This window comes from Leucopleurus acutus (genome assembly GCF_964270905.1).
Source record: "Leucopleurus acutus genome assembly, chromosome: 8".
Lineage (NCBI taxonomy): Eukaryota > Metazoa > Chordata > Mammalia > Artiodactyla > Delphinidae > Leucopleurus > Leucopleurus acutus.
The window spans coordinates 6,495,506-6,519,916 of record NC_139151.1 but is presented as its reverse complement, the minus strand read 5'-3'; the positions used below and the strand labels follow the sequence as shown (position 1 = coordinate 6,519,916).

The 24,411-nt window shown below is 48.2% G+C and overlaps 1 protein-coding gene across 1 annotated transcript in view; it reads right to left on the bottom strand.

The window, feature by feature from the left end:
• The window catches only part of ETS1 (ETS proto-oncogene 1, transcription factor), a 66,238-nt gene extending 44,424 nt beyond the window's left edge, over positions 1-21,814 (bottom strand). Inside the window, exon 1 of the mRNA XM_082845694.1 lies at positions 21,400-21,814. Coding sequence (XP_082701820.1) covers positions 21,400-21,481 — 82 coding nt within the window. The 5' untranslated portion in view covers positions 21,482-21,814. The remainder of the gene's footprint in view (positions 1-21,399) is intronic.
• Between the last annotated feature and the right edge of the window lie 2,597 nt (positions 21,815-24,411).

The window sequence follows — 24,411 nt, the reverse complement described above, 5'->3', positions numbered from 1 at the left end:
CTGTTTTTTCCAATGGGAAAAAGCCTTGTTTGAGATGAAAGCCGGTCTTCAAAAACCCCTTGGAGGAAGCTGAAACCCCACATGTCTCGGTGCTACAGAAAGAAAAACAAAGTGGACATTCTTCCTGTGTTCTAAGGCTTTTTTATGCAGATGTGTTTTTCTTTTAATAAATAAATCTGGACAGAGAGGGCAAAGGCATCCTCATAGACATTCACACAGTGCAACTGTCTGTTTCCAACCCAGGGAAACCGCAGTGCAAAATAAGAATATCTATGTCCATTTTCCCAGTACAGAGACAAATGATCTCAAAATGCCAACCGTTTTCCAAATGCCAACCACAGGCACTGAAGCAATACGCTCTATGTGCATGATTCCCCCACCCCCCGCCCCACCCCCCGCCCCGCCAAGCTTCCCAGACCCACAAAGGTTTATCTGCAGAAGTAATGACAATCAGAGTTGGGCAGGATCTGGGACAGGATGGCTACACTCCCCAGGAAGGCCTGGACGGGTCCTTCAGTATAACTCCTCACTTAAGACATTCAGCCACTCTCTACTTTTTGAACCACTCAGTTTCACTTAAGGACTGCAATAATTATTTTAAAACAACTGCATACACTGAGTTAATGTCTGCCTTCTTAGGAGTTCCAACCATTGGCTCCAGTGCTGTTGGCTGAAATCAAACAGTACAATTTTAATCTTTCTTCATCTATCAGCTTTTCAATATTTTTACTCATCCCTTTATCATCACTTCCATCCAGGTATTAAAATTCCTTGGTTCCTGCAACCATTCACAATGGCCGGGTTTGGCCATGCCTCCACCCAGGGTCACCCCTGTATGTCCGTGTCCCTAAAGAGCATCATGAACATTCACAGGTGAACCAGACTTCTCAGGAGACAAAGGAGAACACGGAGATGACCAGCCTACTCCCGCATTTCTATTGGTGCAGACCAACCCCGATCTTTCTAACAGCCATACTGCAAAAGCCACTCCCTCGAAGTGCTCCGCCAGACCTTCTCCACAGGCGCCGCGATTGAGCCAGCTCTGCACTTACTGACTGAGTCTCATTAACCTCATGCAGAGGCTGCATTATCCATACTGAACTTCACCTTGTTTGGATCCGTGTTTCCATGCGTAGAGATCTTTTTTGTATCATGAATCTGTCCTCACCCTATTAGCTTTGCACCGTTTGAAGTATACTTTCTGCATCCCTCTCTAACCTGAGCCCCTGATAAAAACGTTGAAACGTCAACGACCAAGTACTGTGACCCATAACATAACACCAGAGACGAGGCATCATTCCAATACTGACACGTTAATCAAGACCCTTTGGGTTTAGCTGCTCAACCAGTTACAAATCCTCCTGCCTTTACAGTCATTGGATCCACAGGTCCACATCTTGGCCACAAATCATGGAAAGACTTGGACAAAATCTTCAGTGGAGTCTGTTGATCTACCAGTTGGGAAGCTCCAGACAAGTGCAAAGGCGGCTGAGGGAAATGGGGGAGCCGGGACTCTGATCCCTGCACAATGAAAGAGGGAAAGAGGGAGGAGAGGGGAGGGGGGATGGGGGAGGGGAGGGGGAGGGGGAGGGGAGGGGGAAGGGGGAAGGGGAGGGGGAGGGGGAGGGGGAGGGGAAGGGGGAAGGGGAGGGGAGGGGAGGGGGAGGGGAGGGGAAGGGGGAAGGGGAGGGGAGGGGGACGGGAGGAGAAGGGGGAGGGGAAGGGGAGGGGAGGGGGAGGGGAGGGGAGGGGGAGGGGAGGAGAAGGGGGAGGGGAAGGGGAGGGGAGGGGGAGGGGAGGGGAGGGGGAGGGGAGGGGAGGTGGGGGAGGGAGAGGGAGAGAGAGAGAGCACAGAGCTTAAAGCTCTAGAGCCACAGCCACTTTGCTTCCAGAAACAATGGGCACTTAGAGAACAATGGCTGCAGACAAAGTCTTGGTCTATTTTTATCTGCCACTGTGAGTCCCAGACAGGAGGAACTGGATTTCTGCCCTGTACGCACAGCTCCAACTGGATCTGGGCTGGGAGGAAGATGAGGTCACCCAGAACACTGCCTGCTTAGAAATAGGCTCCTTTTTCACTCACAGAGTAGTTTCTTCTTAGCCTAAAGGATCTCTTTAGCCAAGTGAAGAAGTGTGCGTGCCTACTGCTAAAATACAGCCACCATGGAGAAGGGGTAGGTCCAGACTGTAACTGCTGCTCGGCCCAGCCCAGAGCAATGAAGGCAGGGGTGCACGGAAAGCCTGACCACTAGACGGAGGTCAACTCTCTTGTTCCCGAGACAACAGCCCCGTTGGTCCCGTCGGGTCTGTTAATGACACATGGTTGGAGTCCCTCTCAGAGTGTTTCTTCATGGGAACGTTCCCTCCTCATTTCTTTGGTGCATAAAGAGGCTGAGGGCTGATCTTCACATGTATGTGTGCCCCACACCTCAATAAAGGCCTCTGACTCCCCTTTAGTTCATCCTCTTTGGACAGTCTCTCTATTTTCTGGAAATGCCATCTTCTGCTCTGACATAACTTTGGAGTGACAATTTTAATCCTTCCCAGCTGTGTTACTTATAGTCTTAATCCTCCTAGAGGCTTACTAACAAGGACCAGCAATGGTTACATAAGCCTGTGATAGACACCAAACCGAAAATGAGCAGAGCCTGGGCCTGGGCTGGGGAACAGGGACCCTGGAGCAGGCCCTGCAAGCAGCCCTCCTGCCGCAGGGCTTCACTGTGAGTTTCCACCGACGGCTCCGGCACTGACCGGCAACTGACAGTCAGTAACTGCACGCCCTGGATCCAGTCCAAGCTTACAGACTTCTGAATCCTAACTGCAAAGCTGGAATCTCCTAAAGGCAAGACATCCAGGGATTCATACAGACGCCCCCCTAAGGAAAACTTTAAGCTCCCCAGGCATGCCTACGAGTTCCTGCCATCAACCTCCTTGCTCCTGGAAAACCAACACTAAGTAGGTAGAAAGGAACCTGAAAAAGATCCCTTTCGTCCCTTCCATTGAAATAGCTTAGGGTGTTTCACTGAGAACATCCCAGGTAATGTCACCACAGCGGGAGGGAGCTGGAGACAAGCACTTAAATGTCGTATAATTTAAAAGCTTAAGCACAGAGCAGGCAAGTGCTGCACACAGCTGGGACCAACGTAACCAGCGAGTGATTAGAAGTGACGCCCTGTGTTCCTTCCCACACTCTCTTCGCTGGCTTCAGGAGTGCAGGGATCCAGATGTTCAGGGGTCAGACCATCTGGAGGGCGGCCTGGTGAGCCTGAGATACGAGGATATCTGAGATGCCACCTACAAGGCCACGACAAGCAAACACCCCTATACACTGTTGTCCTAAGCAGATGGTGGAGACTGAAACCCAGTTGAAACATATGACCACCTAAAAGGCACCAAACTGTGAAGATCTGAGTGGGTACCTGGGCCATCCAACGTGGTCCAGGACCTCATTCAAACACTGCTTCCTTGACTTCTCCCCCACCCCCTGCTCCCAACAGGCTAAGTAAGCATCCCCTTCTTCTCCAAGGGCCCTGCTGACTCATCCCAGTGTCATTCAAGAGAACCACGTGGGAGCCACATGGCAGGAATATAGGGAGAAGGCAGAGGAACACACGTTCCCGCCCCGAAGAGACTGACATCAGAGAAGATGCAAAACTTCCCACCCATAGTATATTTGGCAAGCGCACGAGACAGCGCTTCTCTGCACCTATCACAGTCTTCAAAGACGCCTGCTAAGTGCACCAAAATGCACACCAGCTACATGCACCAAAAACCGATGCCAGTGCCCTAACGTGGAGCATCTGGAATTTACGGCATCAGGCTTTACATGTTCAACAACTCATGAAATAAAGGCCCCACTCAGCTCAGTAAATCCAAATGTACATCCCTAACGAGGAGTCAGAAATCCCGTTGCTTTAAGGGTTTTAGGGAATAATCTGAGTCCCAGCTCAAGTTTCCTGAGCTGCCAGGGAGGTACTTGGAACCCTGAGAGACAGCTTCAAGGGATTATGGGTCCTCTCCCTAAACCATTAGGTTCCCTGCTCAACCTAGCATCTGAGGCTGCTTCCAGGTATTCCTGATCTAGAACTTTGGCCCCTCTATCTCTTCAGCTTTGGCCTTCTCCATGGCCTTGGGTAGAAGCTAGCACCTCACGTGCACCCTGCTTGCGTGTTCACACTCTTCCCTGGCTCTGTGCCGCTGTCTTGCCCTCGCTGTGGTTATCTGATGCACACAGCTTATCCTAGGCCAAAAAGGGAAAAGAGGAATTCACAGAATTTGCTATAAAGCTTTAACAAGTCCTTGGAGGGATGTTCCCCTTCCTGGCAACTCGACGTAATTACAAGATGAATGAGAGGAAGCCGCCGTAGAGATGAGGGTGGGTGAGCGCCCGCCCTGGTCAGGTGGCCCACAGGACTCCCGGTCCCGGAACACGCAGGATCAGAAGGGACTTGAGACATCACCTAGTTCAACCCCTTTCTCTTACAGATGGAGAAAACGAAGCTCAGCGAAGTGACATCACGTGGTTACTAATTAGAGACCTCTTGGCTCCATGCCAGTATTTTTTGTCCTCTGCACCATTGCTGTTTCCTTGTCGTGGTGGATTGGGAGAAAGACATCTCCCTCCTGTCTTTGCTTGCTATCAAGCCCTGGTCATCACTCGAGACAAACTCTACTGCTCCCCAGGTTCGTAAGAACAGAGGAACAAGCCATCCAAAGATCTAAAAAGCACGGGATATAACGGGCCCAGGATGGGATCCGCTGCTGCTCTAGGTTATAAATTTTCAATCACGATGGCCAGGCTCTACGGTAGAAGAGCTTCCTGCCAGCAGGGATCCCAGCTGAATGCCAGGGATCATAAAGCAAGAATCTCCAACACCCAACTTCAACTAAACGAAACCACTCTGCGTAACAGGTCTAAAATTTGAGGGTGCTACTCCTATCGATCCAGAAAGAGTGAAGGCGGCAGTTAATTTCAGCGATCCAGTGACCTTCATCTAAAAAGCACGGAAAGAAGAGGAGAGCACCATCGTGTCATCCACAAGGTCTGTGACGCAACCATTCCAGTCCTGCTGGAAGGGTAAAGAAGACATGGTGATAGCAATGAGGGGATACAACCAACCCCACTGACAAAGGCAGAACATAAAATCAGGGGCACTGGCCTGTAAGTTGAACCTGATGCATCTAATTAACAAGGCCATAAGTCTAACTCAAAAAGGCCAGGTCCTGGAGCAATACAAGCAGCTCCTGTTCTAACTGCAAATGCATTCAGAGTGCAGACAGCTAAGGGTTGTGCTGTGGTCTCTTGTAGCCTCCACAGGTTTTTTTTTTTCTCTCCTTTCAGAATGGGGCCCCAAACAACCAGCCCGGGGCATTCTGGCAGCCCTAAGGCGACCCCAGAGTCTCGCCCACACTGGCCCAGAGCAGACAGCATCGGAGGCCTCTCCCAGGGGCAAACCCAAGAGGCTGAGAAGCCACCAGGCAGACCCCATCTCCAGATCAATGGGTCTGATAGGCCAACGGGTGGAGCGCAGAGAAGAAATGATCAATGCAAAAGGGGAGGGAGCAGAAGCCACTGTCCATCCGCAGCCTCAGGTGGGAAAGGGAAAGACCCGGTGCGGATACACAGCCCTCATCCGCTGCTGCTAAGTGGCTCTGCCTCATCAAGGAGCCATTAAGAAACTTCAGCCACCACAGCCCGAAGCTCCGGGGCTGAACAGCCCTGCAGCTAGTGAAAGGGCTCATTATCTGTGCCCAGACAGACACTAGCTTCCTACACGGCAGAGCCAAAACAAGCGAGCCCCCAGCTTCCCGGGTCTGTGGGTCCGTGCTTGGGGCATCAGGGGAGAGCAGTGGGGGCTCTCACCAGGAGACACAGCTCCATGCCCCCCTGTGCCCTGCTGGACAGCCTGACCAGCACGCCTTCACGCAAAAAGAGCTACTGCCTGCCATGGGCGGGGGGCTTCTTTCAGGGGTGGTAGAAATGTACCCAAGTCAGCTATTGGTGATGGTTGCACAACTCTGTGAATGTACGAAAACCCACTGAATTGTACTCTTTAACACGGTGAATTTTATGTTATGCGAATTATATCTCAGTTTAAAAAGCAATATATATATATATATTTTTTTAAAAGAGCCAATGAGCCACCTGCTATGAGCCAAGCAATGGGAACACCTCCCGGTGACTGGGAGACATGGACCCTTCCCAGAAGCACACAGACCACCTCTCCACCTCTCCAGTGATGGGCTGGCTTCCAGAAGCACTGGGGCAAGGGTGCCAACGTCTGGAGCGTAGGGGGGTGAGGAAGAAGAGGGGCCAAGGTGTCAAGGACAACTCCAGTGGCAGGTGGGTGGCATTAGCGAGAGGGAAGAGACATCGTTGTGACCTCGGCCACAGGGAAGCCTCATGAGATGCAGACAGGCCCACTCACTGGGAGGCCACGGAAACGCTGGGAGAGGTCGTTTCCAGAGGCGGATGCCTGGAGCCTACAACTTCTGGGACCACTTACAGGAGGACTGAGAAGGAGGCCACAGACCCCAAGAGACAGGCAGAGAGCATCAAGCTCGCCTCACCCCACGCCGTCCCCAGAAGAGGCTGCCCCAGGGCCCACGGAGAGGCTGCCCCAGGGCCCACGGAGAGGCTGCCCCAGGGCCCACGGAGAGCACATTAGCATTTGCATATTTCGATGTTGAAGGCTTTCAGGAGAAGGAAATCTCCATCAGACCTGGCTCTTTCTAAAGGTTTCTCTCCCAACCCTGAGGGAAAAAAAGGAAGGGCAGACAGAAAAGGGCTTCAGGGGCATACACACACGGGGCCAGGCTCACTGGCCGTGAACCGAGAAAAGGTGCAGTCGCAACACTGTGACCAAATGGGACCTTTTGGAAAGTTCTCTTCCAAGAGGGATCATGAGTTTGGGCCCCTGGAATGCCCCAGAGCAGCTCTGATTGGTTCCCCAGCCCTGACTCAGATGCAGCAGCGCTGGCTCTCCCCTCGGGTGAGTAAATAAACTGACCCAAGGTCTGGAGGGGAGGGGGCAGGCGAGAGCAGGATGGGAATCCGGAGAACCAAGTGCTGATTCTGGTGCAGGGAACAGACAGATGAGATGTCCAGTCCGTTCCAGAGACGGGTGGTGTGGCAGAATTCAAGAAAGAATTCCCTGAGCCTTAACACACCACTCCAGTTGGGATCCAGCCCTGCCCTGGCAGCCCGCTTGTTGCTGCTTTATAACATAGTGAATTAGTCACTGGATTAGCAAGCACATTTACACACACTGGAGCACAGCTGTTTAAAGACACAGGATCCCCTTTTCCAGGTGCCGGATTCTGGCTGTAAATCACCACTGCAGTTGGCCACAGGCAGATTCCAGAGAAGGCATCTTCGGTTGCGAAGCGCTTTAGCGGAAGTCGGCCAGTACTGCGAGGGTCTACTGGGCATTTGCTGGGGGACAGAAGGGACACGGGGTGTGGAGAAGGAAGCAAGGCCAGTGGCCCTTCTTCCGACCCGAGGCTCGTTATCTTTAGGAGGGCATCGCGTGGACTCACTGACCTGGCCCTTCCCAGCAGCAAGCTAACGTGGAGGGCAGCCTGAAGAAGGCAGCTCTACTCCAGGCCAGCTGCAGTGACAGGTCGTAGAGGTTTCCTCCTGAACCTCACATGCTTAGGTCCCTCCCAGAAGAAAAGAAGAGGACAATTAAAATAATTCTATATCCTGATAACGACAATTCCAAGAACTGGCCCTGTTGAACTGGCCAGGGCCTGAACATGATGCTTTTAAAGTCGGACCCATGACCTGAGGCCAAGCTCAAGTTTGCTAAGTGTGCGTGAGAGGAAAAAAACACTACCACTGGCCACAGGGACCGCTCCGGCCCACTTGGTTACAGGGGTGTCGAGTGGAAAATTTTCTGTAACCAGGTTCACAGTAACCACAGTCCTAACAACCACTGAAGTAGCAACGGCGCTGTCAGCAAAGAGCCTCTATACAGAAATGGCGGCCTACGAGACACAAGGATAACACACCATTTACGAGACCCTGTGTCAGTGGAAAAGTATCTTACAGGCATTATCTCAAATCCTTGCAAGAGCCCTGAAAGCTCTTTATGATTACCTCCATCGTAAGGGTTACACAAGGAAGGCTTGGAGAAGTTAAATACGTTGCCGAAGGGCAAATTAGCAAGCAGAAAATTCAAACGCAGGGCTGTCTCACCTCCAAACCCTGCTCCTTCCAGGACAGGGCGGTGGCTGCAGGGAGAGCCACCATCACAACCAATGTCATGAATGAGAGGCTGTGGGACTCACAGACAAAGAGGACTTTCTACGGAGCCGCCCAAAACTGGATCCCTCCCCTGTGACTATGAGGTCTCATCTACCGAATGGGAAGAGAATGCGTCTGTATCTTAAGATGATGCTAAGAAACCTTTGGCATAAACAGACCATCTGATGGATATAAGAACCAAACTCCAATGACTAAAAAAGTGGACCGCATTTAGGCTCCATTAGAACAGGAATTTGAAGAAGATTCTCAGATTCCTGGCTAGTTTGTGTGGGAGGAGCCTCCTGCGTATCTTGCACCAGCTTTTGGAAATTCAAATACTAATTCCTTGGAACTGGTTTGCCCATAAAAACACTGCGAGTGTTTTCTTACAAAGCAAGGCAGTTGGGGCCCCTGGAGGCTGGACTCATCCTCCTCGGTCACCACTCGTTGTCTGTAGCCGATGCCTGTGAGTAGCTCACGCTAACCTGACCCTGTGAGTCCAGCAGCAAGTCGCCGGGGCCTGATCTCATCTAAAACGTGAAGTTGCTGTTTCGCTCATCCAGCACCCAAAACCCTTTGGAGACACTGCAGCCAGCCTGGACTTTCAAATTTCTCCCATCAGGCCATCCATCACAGGTGAGGGCAGAGAAAAGCCACAAGGCTCCCCTAAGAGAGGCCTTCAGAAATCCAGAAATAAAGAGATTTTTCTTTTTTTCTTTTTAAATCTCCAAATGAATCAGAGGCTAACTCCAGGTCCATCATGCAGACATTGATTCATTCCATGTGTGTGTTTATTTTTCTACCAACATTCCTCTTGCATCAAGTGGCCTCAAGGCCTAGACGTGTGCCTCTGAATAGCTGCTCCCTGGAGGGTTCTCAAGAATGGGTGGAGCCCTGACTTCATTCCTCGATTTCCCAATCTGGAAAATGGAGCCAAAAGCACCAACTCTCTCTATGCATTAGTAAATTTAGGTACCTACGTTTCATTTGTCCACTTTGAATTTGAAAATGCACATGGAAACGATGGGAACTATGTTTTTGGCTTCTGCTCTATTACACATCCCAGTGATATATATTTATAGATATACTGGATGTTTTTCTTTCTTAGCCTGAGAATAATGAGGAACCCAAAAGAGCACACTGCGCAGAAGGGCGCACCAAGAATCAAAGCCTCTGATGAGAATGTTAGCAAATCTTCTCTCCAAACAGATTCTAAGTTGGTAGGACTTTGTAATTAGAAGGATCTAAGTTTAAATTTGTGACTTGAGAGTTCTTGGGAAAATTATTGCAGCCTTTCTGAGACTCAATTTCTTATCTTCATAATGGGGGTTAAGACACCAACCTTGGTACAAACTCTCATGTACGAAAAAGCTACAAGGAGATATAATACAACACAGGGCATATAGCCAATATTTTATAACTATAAATGGACTATGACCTTGAAAATTGTGAATCACTATGTTGCACACCTATAACTTATACAATATTGTACATCAACTATACTTCAATAAAAACAATTTTTTAAATAAAATTTAAAAACATTGAAAAACATAAAACAACGACTTCATAGGGTTGTTTAAAGAATGTGATTATTTGTGGGAAGCACTCTGCAAAGTGCCTGGCACACAGTAGGTACTCTAGAACTATTAGTTTCATTTCTCTCATGCCTCCAAACTGAAGCACAGATATGTACAGAGACCAAAAACAAGCACCCAGCAGTTCTGGAGAATGTTTGATTTCCATTAGGAGGTAAGGAAGGTGTGAGATTGAACTCTTGATCTGATGTGAAATCAAGGATGCATTTCCTGTACACACACACCGTTCACCCTTAGAGAGTTCCTAGGTATTCAGCATCGCCACTCTGTATCATATCTCCCAGTAATTTAAGAATACTCCGTATATCACGGATGCCTCCAGAGTTTTCTGTAAACATGAGCTCATTAACGTTCCCACTCTCTCCAAGCAAAGGCAGCGCACTCACCAGGAACGCCCTTCTTCCAGAAGAGTACGGAGCTGACGGAGGTGACAGGTGACGCAGAGACGTGGCTAGGGTCTGGCAGCTCTAAGTGAATCATGTATCCTGATTCTCATGCCGGGCAGCAGAAGGTAAAGGATGACCACCTATCTGGGTGGACCTGTCTGGCTACCAACACGGAAGATGCTCCAACCAGGAAAAGGGAAGGCCAAGCACACTGCAGGCCTGACCACAACGACTCAGAAGTGGAGGCCTGAGCCCCATTTTGAAGAGGTGACACTTGGCAGCCACAGTAAGATTTGCTTTACAAGACTAAATGTTCCTGACAAGACTAAAGTTAGTGCCCACGTTCAAAAATGCCGAACTTAAACCTATTCTCCATTCTGGCTGCAATCAGGTGTACCAAGCTCTACACCCAGCCCCACCTCCTCTTCCCCAATAATCCAGAAGCCCCCGAGGGCACTGCTGGCCATTCAGAATTAAACTCACTCCCAAGGAAACAGCCACATGCCAAGGGGCCACTTCTCCGTGTAACACCCTGTCATTTGGCTTTGAAACGCTCTTGCTTCCAGAATGACCAAAACAGGGGGACGAAGGCTTATTTTTATTGCTAAGGAACAACACATTGTATTAGGGGGATAATCTAATATAACTTCACTAGACTCCAAGTGTATACACCCGGTGCCGTAGGAAATGCCCCAAATGGAAACTCACAGGGGAAAACATCGCTCACCGAAAATGTAATTCTTGTACACCTCTCTGGCACAATTCTTTCCCACAGCATGCAGCATGAGATGCAAAGTTTTCTGGGTTTTGTTTTACTTTTTATCCTGAGGTGCTCCTCTGCCTACCTGAAGTTCCTGCTCGTCATTAAAGTGGACCTCATTTGCTAAAAAGGGTAAACTGAGGCTCAGAAGACCAAAGCAATGAGCATATATTTCAATATAAGGAAATGGGGGTTGGACAGGAATTCTTTTCAAAACTCTTTAGATTAAAAAACAAAAAAAATGCATTTCTCAAAGTCCAAAGTCAGTCTACCCCAGAGGAAAACTGCATCTTTGTCTAGAAGCCTGTGGGGTAACTCACCTTTTTCTACTTCTTGAGAAAGAACTAACCTACCATCCTACTTAAAGTTTGGCCAGCGGTTTGGCATCATGGAAAGCTGTGCAAATTTTCCAGATCCCATATGATAGAGATTTGTGCAACCCACCTGAAGCTCAATCATCAGCCCACTGTCTACAGGGGACCGACTAACTATACACAGAAAATATGCAGGGAACTCAATCTCTAGCAAAAGAGCAGAGGATGCCTCGTTAATACTTCTACCTCAGGCTAGTGTTTAGTAGCCATAGTAGTAATGTGAACGCACTATGTATTCATCCAATCAAGGAAATATTTAAAATGTGTGTGGCCGAATGGAAATGTCAAGGGGTTTGGAGAATTCCAGCTTCCTGTTCTAACTCTGCCACTTACTTACCAAGTTACCTTGGGAAAGGAACTTGGCATCACAAGTGGGCGTCAGTTTCCCTACCTGTAACATATTTGTAACTCAAGGGACTGTGAAGCTAAAAGGGGGAGTAAGTCCCATGTCAAACTGCGAAATGCTACCAGATCACAACCAAGTAATAAGTGAAGTGGTAAACAATAGGCACAAACAGATCTTAGTATTTCCCCAAAGTCAACAAATATCCAAATAGTTCTGAGAAGAGTGAGCTTTGGAGTGACCTGCAGCTGGGCTTGAATCTAAACTCCGCTCACCCGCTGTGTGGCCTTGGGCACATTGTTTAACCTCATGGTTTCTTCATCTGAGAGGTGAGAAGAATACTTAGTTAGCTATCAGGGATAGGGGTAAAAGAATGAGGTTCTTCGCACGTTAATAAGCTGGCATCCAATAACTAACAGAAAAGAAAAAAACAAGAAAAAGGTAAAAACGAGCTGAGAGATGCCTACACAATTACGGATAGATCAACGCTGCCCTCTTATCAGTGGCAGTTTTTCTTGTTTTTCCCCAAAATTGGCACGCCGATCTTAGGTCCCTGCTCCTGAAAGAAAAGGGCAACTGTGTCAGACCTTTCTCAAAACGTAGCAATAACATCCAGAACCTGATTTTCAGATAACAACTGTGTGCAGGCGCCGTGCCTCCACTGCTGTAAATGCAGCCTTTGAAAGGCCGGCAGCCTGTGCTCACCACACCCCAGCACACACTCGCAGCAGCTTCCTGGACCCGGGGAAACCAAAGCAGGTGGGATCTCCTGGCAGCCAGCACCTCCGGGAGGGCCAGACCCCATTCCCGAGCGCCCAGCAGCCAGGGGCCCAGCCCCTGCCTTGGTACACACAAGAGGCACGGGCCTCACCAGGGTGGCTTTGAGCAGAATGCGTTCCTGCTGCAGGAGAGGCCTTTTCTGCCCAGAGCAGCGCCCTGACGAGGAGTAGCCGAGATGAAACAGGTCTGGCTCAGACCACACGCTCCGCCCGGAGGATGCAGCTGGGGCTGCTGGCTGCTTCACCTACCAGACCCCCAGCCTACATCTCCTTCCTCCAGAGCAGACCCCCCACGCTGGAGCTCCTTTCCGCTGCAACCGTAGCAAAGGCTGATGGAAAAAGGAAGCTGTTTCATGGAGAGGGACCAAGAGGAAGGTATGACGCCTGGTCCAGCGTCACCCCAGGGACAATGTGTTTCTCCAAACGTAGGCAAGGCCTGTGACAATTCCTAATGCCTCTCCCCATGAAAGGTAATCTTCACAAATGCATTCAAAACCCTCCCAATGATGGAACTGTGATGAACAGAATATGGGGACCAGGAGAAAAATACCCCCATTTTGCCTACATCTTGAATGACATTCCATGCTCTCTCTAAGCCTTCATTATTTTAAATGCTATCTAGATTCATACACTATCAGCGCTAAGAGAAACCTTACAGGTCATCTTCTCCAGTGAGTTGATTTAACGATGAAGAGCTGGAGGTTCAGAAAAAAGAAATGACTTGCCCAAGGTCACACAGACAAAGAGTTGCAAAGCCATGGCTAGAATCCAGGCCTCCTGGGTCTCCAGGCAATGATGGGTTCCCCAGAGTAGACACTCAGCTTAGCTTATACACAAAATGTACTCCTACTAGGCTGACAGACCTCCCCTTATTAGTCCTGAATCCTCACTGCATTCCACACATTTAATTAGTATTTCAATGATATGAGACAACCAATGCATAATGTATAGAATTAAAAAAAAAAAACCTAGGCAGGGAATCTCAGATAGATAGGAAAAAGAAAAATAAATACTAGAAGTATAGAAGTCAACACATGGAAACTCTTCCACTGAAAATGCCCTGTAGTGGATTTTCTGAAGGGTATTTGAAAATCAAACTCAACCACACACTCTCATGAATGATAAGTAACGACAGTGATTATCCCAGCACAAAACTCTAATTGCACAAAAATATCATTAATTGAGAGTAGGTATAGTACCCGGCACATAGTAGGGGTTTCTAAATATATACTTCAAAAAACCACGTATCTACAAACACTCACCAGATTAGGAACCCCCTGGCCTAACCTAGATTCTTATTTTCCATTTGTACCTTGAAAATATGTACCTGATTGATTTGTCATCTTCTCTGAGGTTTAACGCTTATTCTGATAAACTGATATAGAGGTTTTAACAACTAACAGTATGACTGGGAGGTAAAGTAATGCTACCAAAAGAAAAAACAAATCACCTCTCTCATAAGCCTTTTCAGTAACACTGCTCTGTCCTTAAAATCTCCCTACTTTCAAAGGCAAAATTCATCCTGAGATGCAAAATGCTCTCACATAGGTCCTGGTCTCACACTTCCAACTCTCTTCCCTTTCTACAATCAAGGTGTTTTTCTTCATTATTTATGTAAGCCTTTCTTTCCCTCCAAACTTTCAGCATTCTCCCCACGCTGTTCTCTCTATCTAAAATAGTCCTCTGTTTTTAACCACATCTTCCAAATTTTTCTGAAATACCCATGGTCTCCCTGAAGCTGACCCAGGAAATTATTCTAACCTAGAACTGTTGGGAGAAAGTGCCCAACAGACACAGAAAATAGAATCATTGATCCCCATGTACTTCCACAAGTTCAAATGATGCTCCTCCTGCACTTTTACCCATGAAAGCACCTAGAGCACAAGGATTATTCCATCTGGGTTGCCCTGACCTGCCATACAGCCGTGCAGGATGTGAAGTATTCAGAAATGATTACAGAGACGAAGAGTGGAAACAGATTATCCACCTGGCCACTAGGACTAGAATTCTTACCCCAGTGCAATGTTTGGTCCATATGGGGGTTTTTCCAAAAGTCTATGAAATATCACTTAAATTCTTTGATCTTTTTTCACTATCTCCTTTCATTCTTTCATTAGTCCTTTCATACTTTCTAACTCTTCTCCTGTCACCTCTTCTTTTTTTCTCTTCTTTTTTAGCCAAACGGGATGTTGCGGTTGAATCCACTATTCCATTCCCTTCCTCCCGCCCTAAAAAACTGAGGGCTTGCTGTTTTACTTTTCTTTTTGTTTTTACCCATTTTAACGGTACCAAAAAAAAATTTTTTTTTGCCCCTTTTGATCCCAACGTAAAACTTCTCATCTTGGATAAACATTAAAACAAAACAAAGGAAAAATGTCATTGTCTTCACGTGTGTAATGATGGCATTTCCCCCGACTCAAAAGTTCATTTTCACACACACACACCCTACACGCAGAGAGTTTACAGTTCCTCTGCAGAACTTTGCAAAGCAAAAATCGACAGCTTAGCATAGCTCCTCAAAGCTACCGAGAGGTTTCAAATGCTTAAAGTGAACTCATTTGAGGTTGATTTTTAGTTGTTTCCCAGGTGCTGAGAAATATTATATTATGTGTCAAAAAACACATTTACAAATATAACTCATGCTTGGGGGAAACCACACTGAACTTGAATTTCTTCAAACTCTTAATTTGGTCCTTTTAGCTTACTCTGGATGGCCTAAGTAGATATCATAAAGAATATTATTGTCCCAAATCAGTGTCTAAGTAGTGTGCACCCCACTTCCAGGGACAGTCCTAGTCTATCTCTCATTGTGGTGTCATTATTAATCCTAGTCTGTCTCTCATTGTGGTGTCATTATTAACAGCACCCATTACACTCTCAAAAGTGTCCCAGTTTGGATGGGAAATCACAAGCACACACCATCAAGATCTGAAATCCAGTACCCTAAAACTTTCCAATGCTACACTGGGTCTTAAAGCACCATCTGGGTCAGTATCTTACAATTCTGAGACCGAACGAAATGCTACAGAAAAAGGACAATGGGGAAAAGGTGATGGGGCAGTAAGAAGCCACCTTCCCAGTGCCCAGTGACGGGCCTGCCCCCAAGCAGCAGAAACTGGAAAGCACCTGAGAAATATGAAGAAGTTGGCCAAATAATCAATAAATATTTACGGCTCAAACAGCACTATTTTGAGTGTTTCTGTCAGCATGGCTCCCCGCCAGCGATACTGGATCTGCTGTAACCTACGCTACAGACCAATTTCCTTCTGGGCGTGTATACAGACTATAAACTACCCAAGTGAAAGAAAAAGGTAACGTAGATAGGCACAGAGCTTCAAGAAAAGTAGCCAAATAGCCTGTTTCTGCAAATGTGAAAAACACCTACTGAAGTTCTGGAGAAAGAGCTCTTCAACCCAACTGAGAAAAAAAAAGCAAACTGGAGCTGTAGATACCTGACAAGGAAAAATGATAGATTTGGGGATTGTCTTCACATTCCTAACTCAAAGTTAAGAAGAGCTTAACAGCTGGAAGCAAAGGGTGGACCTAGAATACTGGGAACAGGGAGGCAAATCCCATCTGAGACTCTGTCTGAGCAGGGGGGTGGGGTCCCCACTTCATTCGGGAGCACCCAGATAAAAACATGAGGACTGTGTTGTGAATATCCAAATTCCTCTCTGGGATGACCGTGGGACCCAAGGGTATTAACTGTTTGGAAAAAATGCTCCCCATAGGCAGTGACAGAGGAACCAAGACCTCACCCGTGGACAAGTCGCCAGGGAGTCTGTTGGTTTCCCACTGAGCTGTGGGCCAGCGGGGTGGGGGTGGGGGTGGGTTGGCGTGGGCAGGTCTGCAGGTAGCACCCTGGAGCTCAACTTCCCTCCTTGTGCCAGAACAGCTACACACTATGTGCCCTGACCCATGGCATGGGTTTGAAAACCCTACATTTTAGGCAGGGAAAAAGATAAAACTTATTTGCTGTGCAGACAATAAAGGCAGGTACCTCTGGCCTCCTTGCAGGAAGGAAAATTAAATTACATCTGTACTAAGAAAACAAACTGCTGCTGATCTGTGTCTCTCGTCGCCCAGATTGTGAGTGAGATACATGCAGAGCTGTGTCCGTGATGAAAGAGGTAAATCAGGACGAATGGGGAGGCTCTGGGAAGGATGTGACCTTGGAAGTGAACACAATCACGTCCTCACCTGTGAGAGAACAAACTACATCTGGAAGACATTGGAAAAGCAAGAAGCCTGGTTCTCTGCTTGGTGATCTCAGGGAAGCGTCGTCGCTGGAACCCTCAAGCATCTTCTTAAAGCAACACACCTCGACTGCCAGCCCTGGAGGGAGCTCATGGGGAGCTCAGAGGAGTCGTGCAGGGGTCCCCTGCACCCCTCAACCCCCAAAGCACCGACCACCAGTGCCTCCTCGTTTCCCCCCTTTTGATTCCCTGAGTTTCTGTGAATAAGACGGTGCTTTACATTAGGTATAAAATGCTCGCAACACTCATCAGTTTATAAATTTCTATCAGTGCGGCCTAGAGCAAATTATGCATCTCTCAGAATATCCTCTTCCTCATCTGAACAATGGATGTACTAATTTGTGCCCGTACCCCAGAGTTAGTGGTGTGAAGTGGGAAAGAACCTGGCACGTGATGCAGGTTCAGTACGTGTTTCAGAAATATCCCTACAGCTTGGGAACAGCAGGAATCTACCTTCACTGCAAGCTCAGGGAATGCCACCACAGCCATGGGTGATTCATTCCACAAACCAGGGACGGCTGTAATTACACTGTCGCTGTCGCCATTGTGGAGTTATCTGTGCTCTTTGCAATAGGGAGCCTCGCTTTCCTGAAAAAATCCTGACCTACACTAACCAGCTCTCGGTTTTGCAGAGATTTTGATGGAGCCCAGAGCAAGCTGGGCTCTGGGAGGTTGACCGCGGGCTGGTTTGTCTCCTAGGAGGAGGTGATCCCCCTACAGGGTGGTCTGGTCTCTTTAAGAAAGAAAAAAAGTTACACAGACAAAAAAACAGCAATACAAACCAACCAAAAATGCCAGGAATGCGAGCTCTGCCAAACAAATAAATAAATAAGATGGGAGATACTTTATAATAACTGGACATGATGCATTTCCCAACCCTGCATAACTGAAGAACTCTACATTTCCATCAACCCTGCAAATGTTCCCCGGCCCCTAGTCTTGGTGGCCTTCTGGCTCTGAGGCAGCACTGACAATCTCCATCACCCACAGTAACTGATGGATTCCTGAGCCTGTAACTGACAGCCGGCCCCGGAGATGCCCTGACACTCTGAGAGTCACCTGGCTCGCTGTTTGCTGCTGGGGCACAGAATGCAGTGTGAGATCTCAGTGAGGCAGGTGAAAAGGTTCTCTTTAACTTTACTCTTCTTTCCCTCTCAAATAAGCGATTAGGGGAGGTGCATTGGCAGCTGTAGCCCCTATAAAACACTTCAAGGGCCCCTAAAAATTCTACAGCCGTCGTCATTTTGTGTTGTTATTGTGGATCAGCAGTTTTAAGATTTGTACACAGTAATAGATTTAATTCTCACATCAACCCTATGACGTAGAAGGATTATCGCACTCATTTTACAGATGCAGGAGCTGGAGCACAGAGAGAGATGAAGTAATTCGTCCAAAGTCACACAGCTAGTAAGTGGCAGAACTGAGATTCAAACCCAGACAGGCTGGCTACAGAGTCCCTGCTCGGAAATGCTGGGCTCATCGTCACTAATGGCGCGTGGTCCGTGGGGGTCTGGAAGCACAGTGAACAGGCGATCCTGAGAGCCCGGCAGCTCTGCCCTTCTTTCTGGTCCATACAGATGAAGATACAAAGACTGACCAAAGGCACCGGGAGAGGGACGGAGGTTCTTCCTATCTCTAAGGGCAGTACAGGTCCCCGAGGGATGGACATCCTTTCCTAGGGTAGGAGGGGGGCTGATCCTTTTTCATTCTTGTAAAAGCGCAAACAAACAGAATTAGAATTCCTGATCTTCCCTGGGCATTATGCTCACCTCACCAAGAAAGTGGAGTGGGAAAGGAGAGGAGAAATTAAGCGGCTGGGGAATGTATTTGCTTTGGCACCCAGCCTCCACCCCTTCTCAGCAAACTCCACACCAGGAGGGAACTCCATGGACACTCGATGGCTTTGCTTGTTTTAACCTATTTAAGCTCTGAGAACCTGGCAATCATGTATTACAATCAAAATGATATATCCAACTTTACACCTACAAGGAAAATTCAATGCCAATGTTATTTCCAAGTATATGGTAATTTGGCACGTAAAGCTGTCAAAACTCCTGGTGAGGTCTCAATCCAGAATCAAAGTGAATAAAGGTTCTTGATAAGGTCCTAGGCACTGACACTGGCAAATGACCCAGGCTCCTGCTGGGACACCCACCTCCCTCTTGCCTCTCTCCAGCCCTCAATATGAGGGGAGTGGGGGAGGGAGAAATCCTGGTTTAATTATTTAAACCAGGTAAGTTCCCAAAATAGTTGTCTCCACACATAAGAAACTAAACAACCCAAAGAATCATTCTGACAAATACTTGTCACAGCTGTAGACACAAAGCCACGCTATGAGAAGTTAAACTTTAAAAATGTCCTGTATGGTCTGATGGGCAAAGCAAATCCCCACTTTGCCAGTCAGTGTCTTTTCCCATCAACAAAAGCAAGCAGCCCTGGCCGATGCTTCCTGCATCCTTGCACCTGCAAGTTCAAGTCTCAACTGAAGTTTCTCTGCTAAGCTTTACAGAGGTAACTTGCAGTATCACTCAAGGCAACTGTACACTGAGATGGTAGAAACCGGGATGCATTTTACTGGAGCTGCTGGCTCACTAGACATTCTCAGGTAAATAACTTACCTTCTCTGTGCCTCCATTTCCCTTCCTGGGGTATGGGAATAATATTCACGTATATGCTACTAAACCTCCAGAAAAAAATGATCTCAGACTTAGTTGATAGCGCCAGAAATCAAATCTCGTTACAACGAATGGCAGAAGACTTCCTAATTTCTTTTATCAGTTGAAATTTTCTTGTACTGAAGGTTGCTGACAAAATATTTTTGCAAAAGAAGGGCACTGTAAATTTGCTTATTATAATGGGTATGACTGCAGCAGTAGGCCTCACTGTCCCCATTTTACAGATGGGAAAGCTAAGAATAGTTACTTGCTCAGGATTTATTTTTATCAATAATCAACAGAACAGTACCATATACTTAAAACCTCTAATGTTTACTAAATTATTCCCCCAAAATGCTTCCGCTGTTTACTGTGATCTAAAACATGTGTTGCTAGGGGCTCTTTTTCCTTCCCAGCATGCCAAATCCATTGTAGGCTCGTAGACTGACATATTGGCACCATTTCCCAGACGACCAAATCTGTCTCTTCCCCATAAACACACATATAAACAAGCCATACTTAAGGAAAGGACCTATTGGTTGAGATCTATCTTTGCTGGGAACTATCCTTTCACTTCCTCTATAAATGGTCTGAATCAATTGTGACTAACAGAATTTATTCTGGCTGCCTTGAACTCCCCAAAACCACCATCACAGCAGCATCATTTCTGAACTGTAGCTCTATGTACCCGAAATGTCTCCGAGGTGCCAGTTCATCTCAGCATCCTTGTGACAACAAACAGCCTTAGTCTTCCTGCACCTCCCAGGGAGCAACCCTGGGCTTGAGTGTTAGGGGGTCTAAGAGGAGAAGACACCAGCCACTACCATGTCTTTATTAAGATTTCTGCAGGATCTCCAAATGACAAAACATCACCTTGGCTTGTGTTGAAAGTTTAAGCAGATTAAGAAAGGGTTAAAATAAGTAACTAATTATGGCGGAGGCAAAGAAGTCTTAAACATGGGGAGCCGCTGAACTTACTGATAATCCAATACAACAGAGAAGCACATTATTGCGATTAATTTTTTTCCAAAAAGCACCACCTTCTCCCTACATGTTTCTATATACCTTTACCTCCAAAATAACGAATCTCTTAAGGATAACTGGAAGTTCCCTATCCTATAAGAAAGCATCTTTTCTTCTCCAATTGCATTTATTCCAGAAATTCTGGAGCTCCAGCATCCATTAAACTGCTTAGCACCAAAAACTGTGTCTAAGACAAAATGAAATTTCTGTCCTACCCCTTTCCTTTTCAAATCCTACAAATCCAAGAGTTGGATAACACACCAAAGACCCAAAGTCACGTTTGGTATTGGGAGGTTCTCCCTCTTCTAACAGATCTTTGGTACCAAGGGACAAATTTACGGCAGATTAGAAAGATGGATAAAGTGAGTAACCTGCATGAACAGAATCGGGATGTTTCCTGCAGTTAAGATGATCATTTCAGCTCAGCTCCCATCTCCCTATCCTCAACCCAGAAAAGAGAAGCTAGATAGCAAAGGGACATGTGACAGGGGAGCTCAGGAAGGCAAGACATTTGAAAATGTGCATGAAGGCCAGCCAGTTAGACACCGTTTGGGCTCTTACTACCCAAGGCCCTCCATCCGGCTGCAGTTCTGGGACATGACTGCAGGGTCAGGGGATGATGTCCTCAGCGGCAGTGTCCACCCCCCTAACGTTAAGGAATAAGGCCAGAGGGTTCCCGCTCATTTGGAAAAATAAAAAAGCAGGAATGGGAGTGCTGGCCATTCTAAAAGCTTTTTCCCATTACTCACAAAAACACAGCTGTGAAAATAAATACCACCCCCCAAACAAGGGTCTCGGGCCACCAACGTCCTCTTCTTCCTCTCTACCTCTCTCCAGCTGCCACCAGCATCGCCTGCTCAGGCAGAAGCTCTGGCAGAAACGCACCACTGCCTGTAAGGGAAGAGCGAAGGGGGTAGAAGCGGAGGGGACCCCGGCCTCTAGCCGAGAGCTGGAGTGGGGGCTTCGGCAGTCACCACTCACCCGGGGATGGGAAAAGCTCCAGATCCACTTTTTCCGTCTTGATGATTGTGAGAGTCGGTTTGAGATCGACGGCCGCCTTCATGGTGCCAGGAGTGGGGGGACAGACGGGACTAGAGCAAGTTTGCTGTTATTCTTGTTGTTTCTCTTTTTAATGGGGATAAGTAACAAGGGACAGGGGACGGGGGTATCGGACCTTCTTCCCTAAAATCTCAAATTCCCGCTGACTTTCCCCGGCGCCCAGAAGGTGAGCGGCCGGAACTCTCTCCCGGGTAGTTGGCACTTTGCGGGAAAGTGCGCGCGCCGGGTGCCCGCCTCGCCTGCGCCCCGCCGGCTACCTCCTAGTCCTGGCCCGGCTCCCTCCTCTCCGCGGGCAGCCGCCTGCGCTCGCCCTCGCCCTCGCTCTCCGGAGCCGACTCCCTCCCTCGCCCGCGCGCTCTCCCCTCCTCTTTGGGGCGTTACTCGAGGCGCCGAGCCCTGGCCGTGGGTCTGCGCGCCCGGCCCCCTCCCCCAGGGTCTCCGCGGGGGGGCCGGGAGGGACGAGGGGCGGGGCGGCGAGGGGCGGGCACGGCCGGGGGCGGGGCCCTGGACCCGCGGCCAATCGCCGGCGGCGGTCCAAACCGAAAGGAAGGCTGGGCGGAGCTCGGCGTCCGCCGCGCCCTCTGCCCCCCGGGCACTGCAGCCGGGCCGCAGAGAAACCGCACGCGGAGCCAGCGGGTGCCCAGGCCGCTCCGGCCCTTCGGGAAAGTCCGTCAGATTCTCCACGCATTCTTGAGGACTTGGTCACCCGCTCCCGCCCCGTCCCGGGAGCGGCATAGTTCTTCAAGTGCGTGTCTATCATTCATTCACAAAGACTGACACACAGGACGTGAGGCAGCGACTGGAGGGGCCTGCGTGCGAGCAAGCGCAGGGGGCTCCGAGCCAGTGTCCTCAAAGGGCTCTGGGAATATTGGACTCCAGCCGATTATGAGTCAGGGATCGGCACTGGAGTGCTGCAGGAGCCTTCGAATTTTCAAGGGCCAACAAGTGTCATCGTTAAGAAATTAGTTAAAAATGACCTGCCCTTGATAAGGATGGAGCCCAAGGCAGCCTTCTGGAGACCCAAAACAAAGGCCCAACGTCGTCTTTATTACTGGGAGAGTCAGGAACAGGGCCCCCAAACTAGCATCCACTCCTGGGCTTCCTTACGCTTCCAGTTTCCCTACAGCAGTGGTTGGGTGGCAGGGAGAACTATTATTCTGTTCCTCTAATTATGTCACCATCGGCCAAAAGTTTTGTCTTTCCTTTCACAGATTCTCCTCTACTAGATAAAACTGGCAACCCTCCTAGCACCACCATCAAAAATGGGATGCACAAGCTCTGTGGTTTCGGATTTCTGGAGTACGTCATTCGCAGCCATGACAGAATCCCAGTACACAGACCCCTTTTCCATTTGGGAAGCCCAGACACTTCAGACACCATAACATGATCCTGCATAATTAATGGTTTGCCACTGGCACACTGGTTATCATAAATGGAGAGAGTTGGTCTGAATTAATAAATCAAGCATTAGACATAGAGGTGCAACCTTAGACACATACGTATAGCTGGAGCCAGGCACTGATAGCTATCTCTGATGAACTAAAAGATTAAACATAAATCTTTCTGGGGCTTCCGCCTGCCAATGCAGGGGACACGGGTTCGAGCCCTGGTCCGGGAAGATCCCACATGCTGCTGAGCAACTAAGCCCGTGCGGCACAACTACTGAGCCTGCGCTCTACAGCCCGCGAGCCACGACTACTGAGCCTGCGTGCCACAACTACCGAAGCCCACACACCTAGAGTCCGTGCTCTGCAACAAGAGAAGCCATCGCAATGAGAAGCCCGTGCACCGCTATGAAGAGTAGCCCCTGCTCGCCAAAACCAGAGAAAAGCCCGCGCGCAGCAACGAAGACCCAATGCAGCCAAAAATAAAATAAATAAAAATTTTTTAAAAACATAAATCTTTCTGAACAACCTCAGAGAAAGCTATTTTTAATACTGTTTCCTGATTTCTAAGCAAATGTTCAGCTCCCACCACTTGGCTGTAACTGTAACCTCAAGCTCTGATAAGTTTTAACACACCTGCTTACCTTCATCTAATTCCAGTTCTGTCCCCTTGAAGTATTAGTAACTTACAGGTTTCCCACAGCCAAGGAGGGGAGGAGCCAAGAATAGAAGATAAATCTCAAATCTCAGGCTCCTGGTTCAAACTGCAGATTATGCTAGTCTTCCAGTGACCAGAGGGAAGTATTTGTATGTGATAATCCTAATTGTCGAAGGAATGTTGTCATCCAGCTGTGTTTCCAAAAGGTATCAGAAAACAGTGCTGGCCCCCAGATGACAAGAACAGACCCGTCTGATCCTGGGAAAAGCTGAGGGAAACAACGCATGAATGAATTGTGCATTTACACATTCAAATGAGCAGCAAAGGAAAGGATCTTGAACCAATCCTGCCTTACCCGCTGTGAATACATCAGCAAAAGAACTGTGCAAATCAGGAGTTGCTTTGCGGAGTTTTGTTTTATTGATGTTATGTTAAGGAGATGCTGGTATTTTTTTTTTAATCTAGGTGTGACTGCTCTATTTCAAACGCAGCTTCCTCAGAGCAAGTCCTGTCTCTCTCCCTCAGTCGGTTTCTCAGCTTTCTTTCCCAGGCTAGCCTAAACACGGCTGCTACCTCCCTCACCCCCAAACTAGACACTAAAAGAGCCCGCCATGATGAATCCGAAAACACTGTCCACTTCAGCAATGGGGGAATTTATTCCTTCAGTTCTTCAAGGATGACAGCTCAACTTGTCAATCATCCTTTCTAACCCCGTCCTGAAGCACAGAAGTTTGAAAGGTTTGACTGTGCAAATCAGGGAGTGGGGTTTGGAAGATAGCCAGAGGCCACCACAGACTTCCAAGAAAGTTACTCCTGCAGGAGGCCAAAAGTGAGTATTGATGTTATCAGAAGTTATGCATCTAACCTCGGATCTGGTGGAAACAAGGAGCA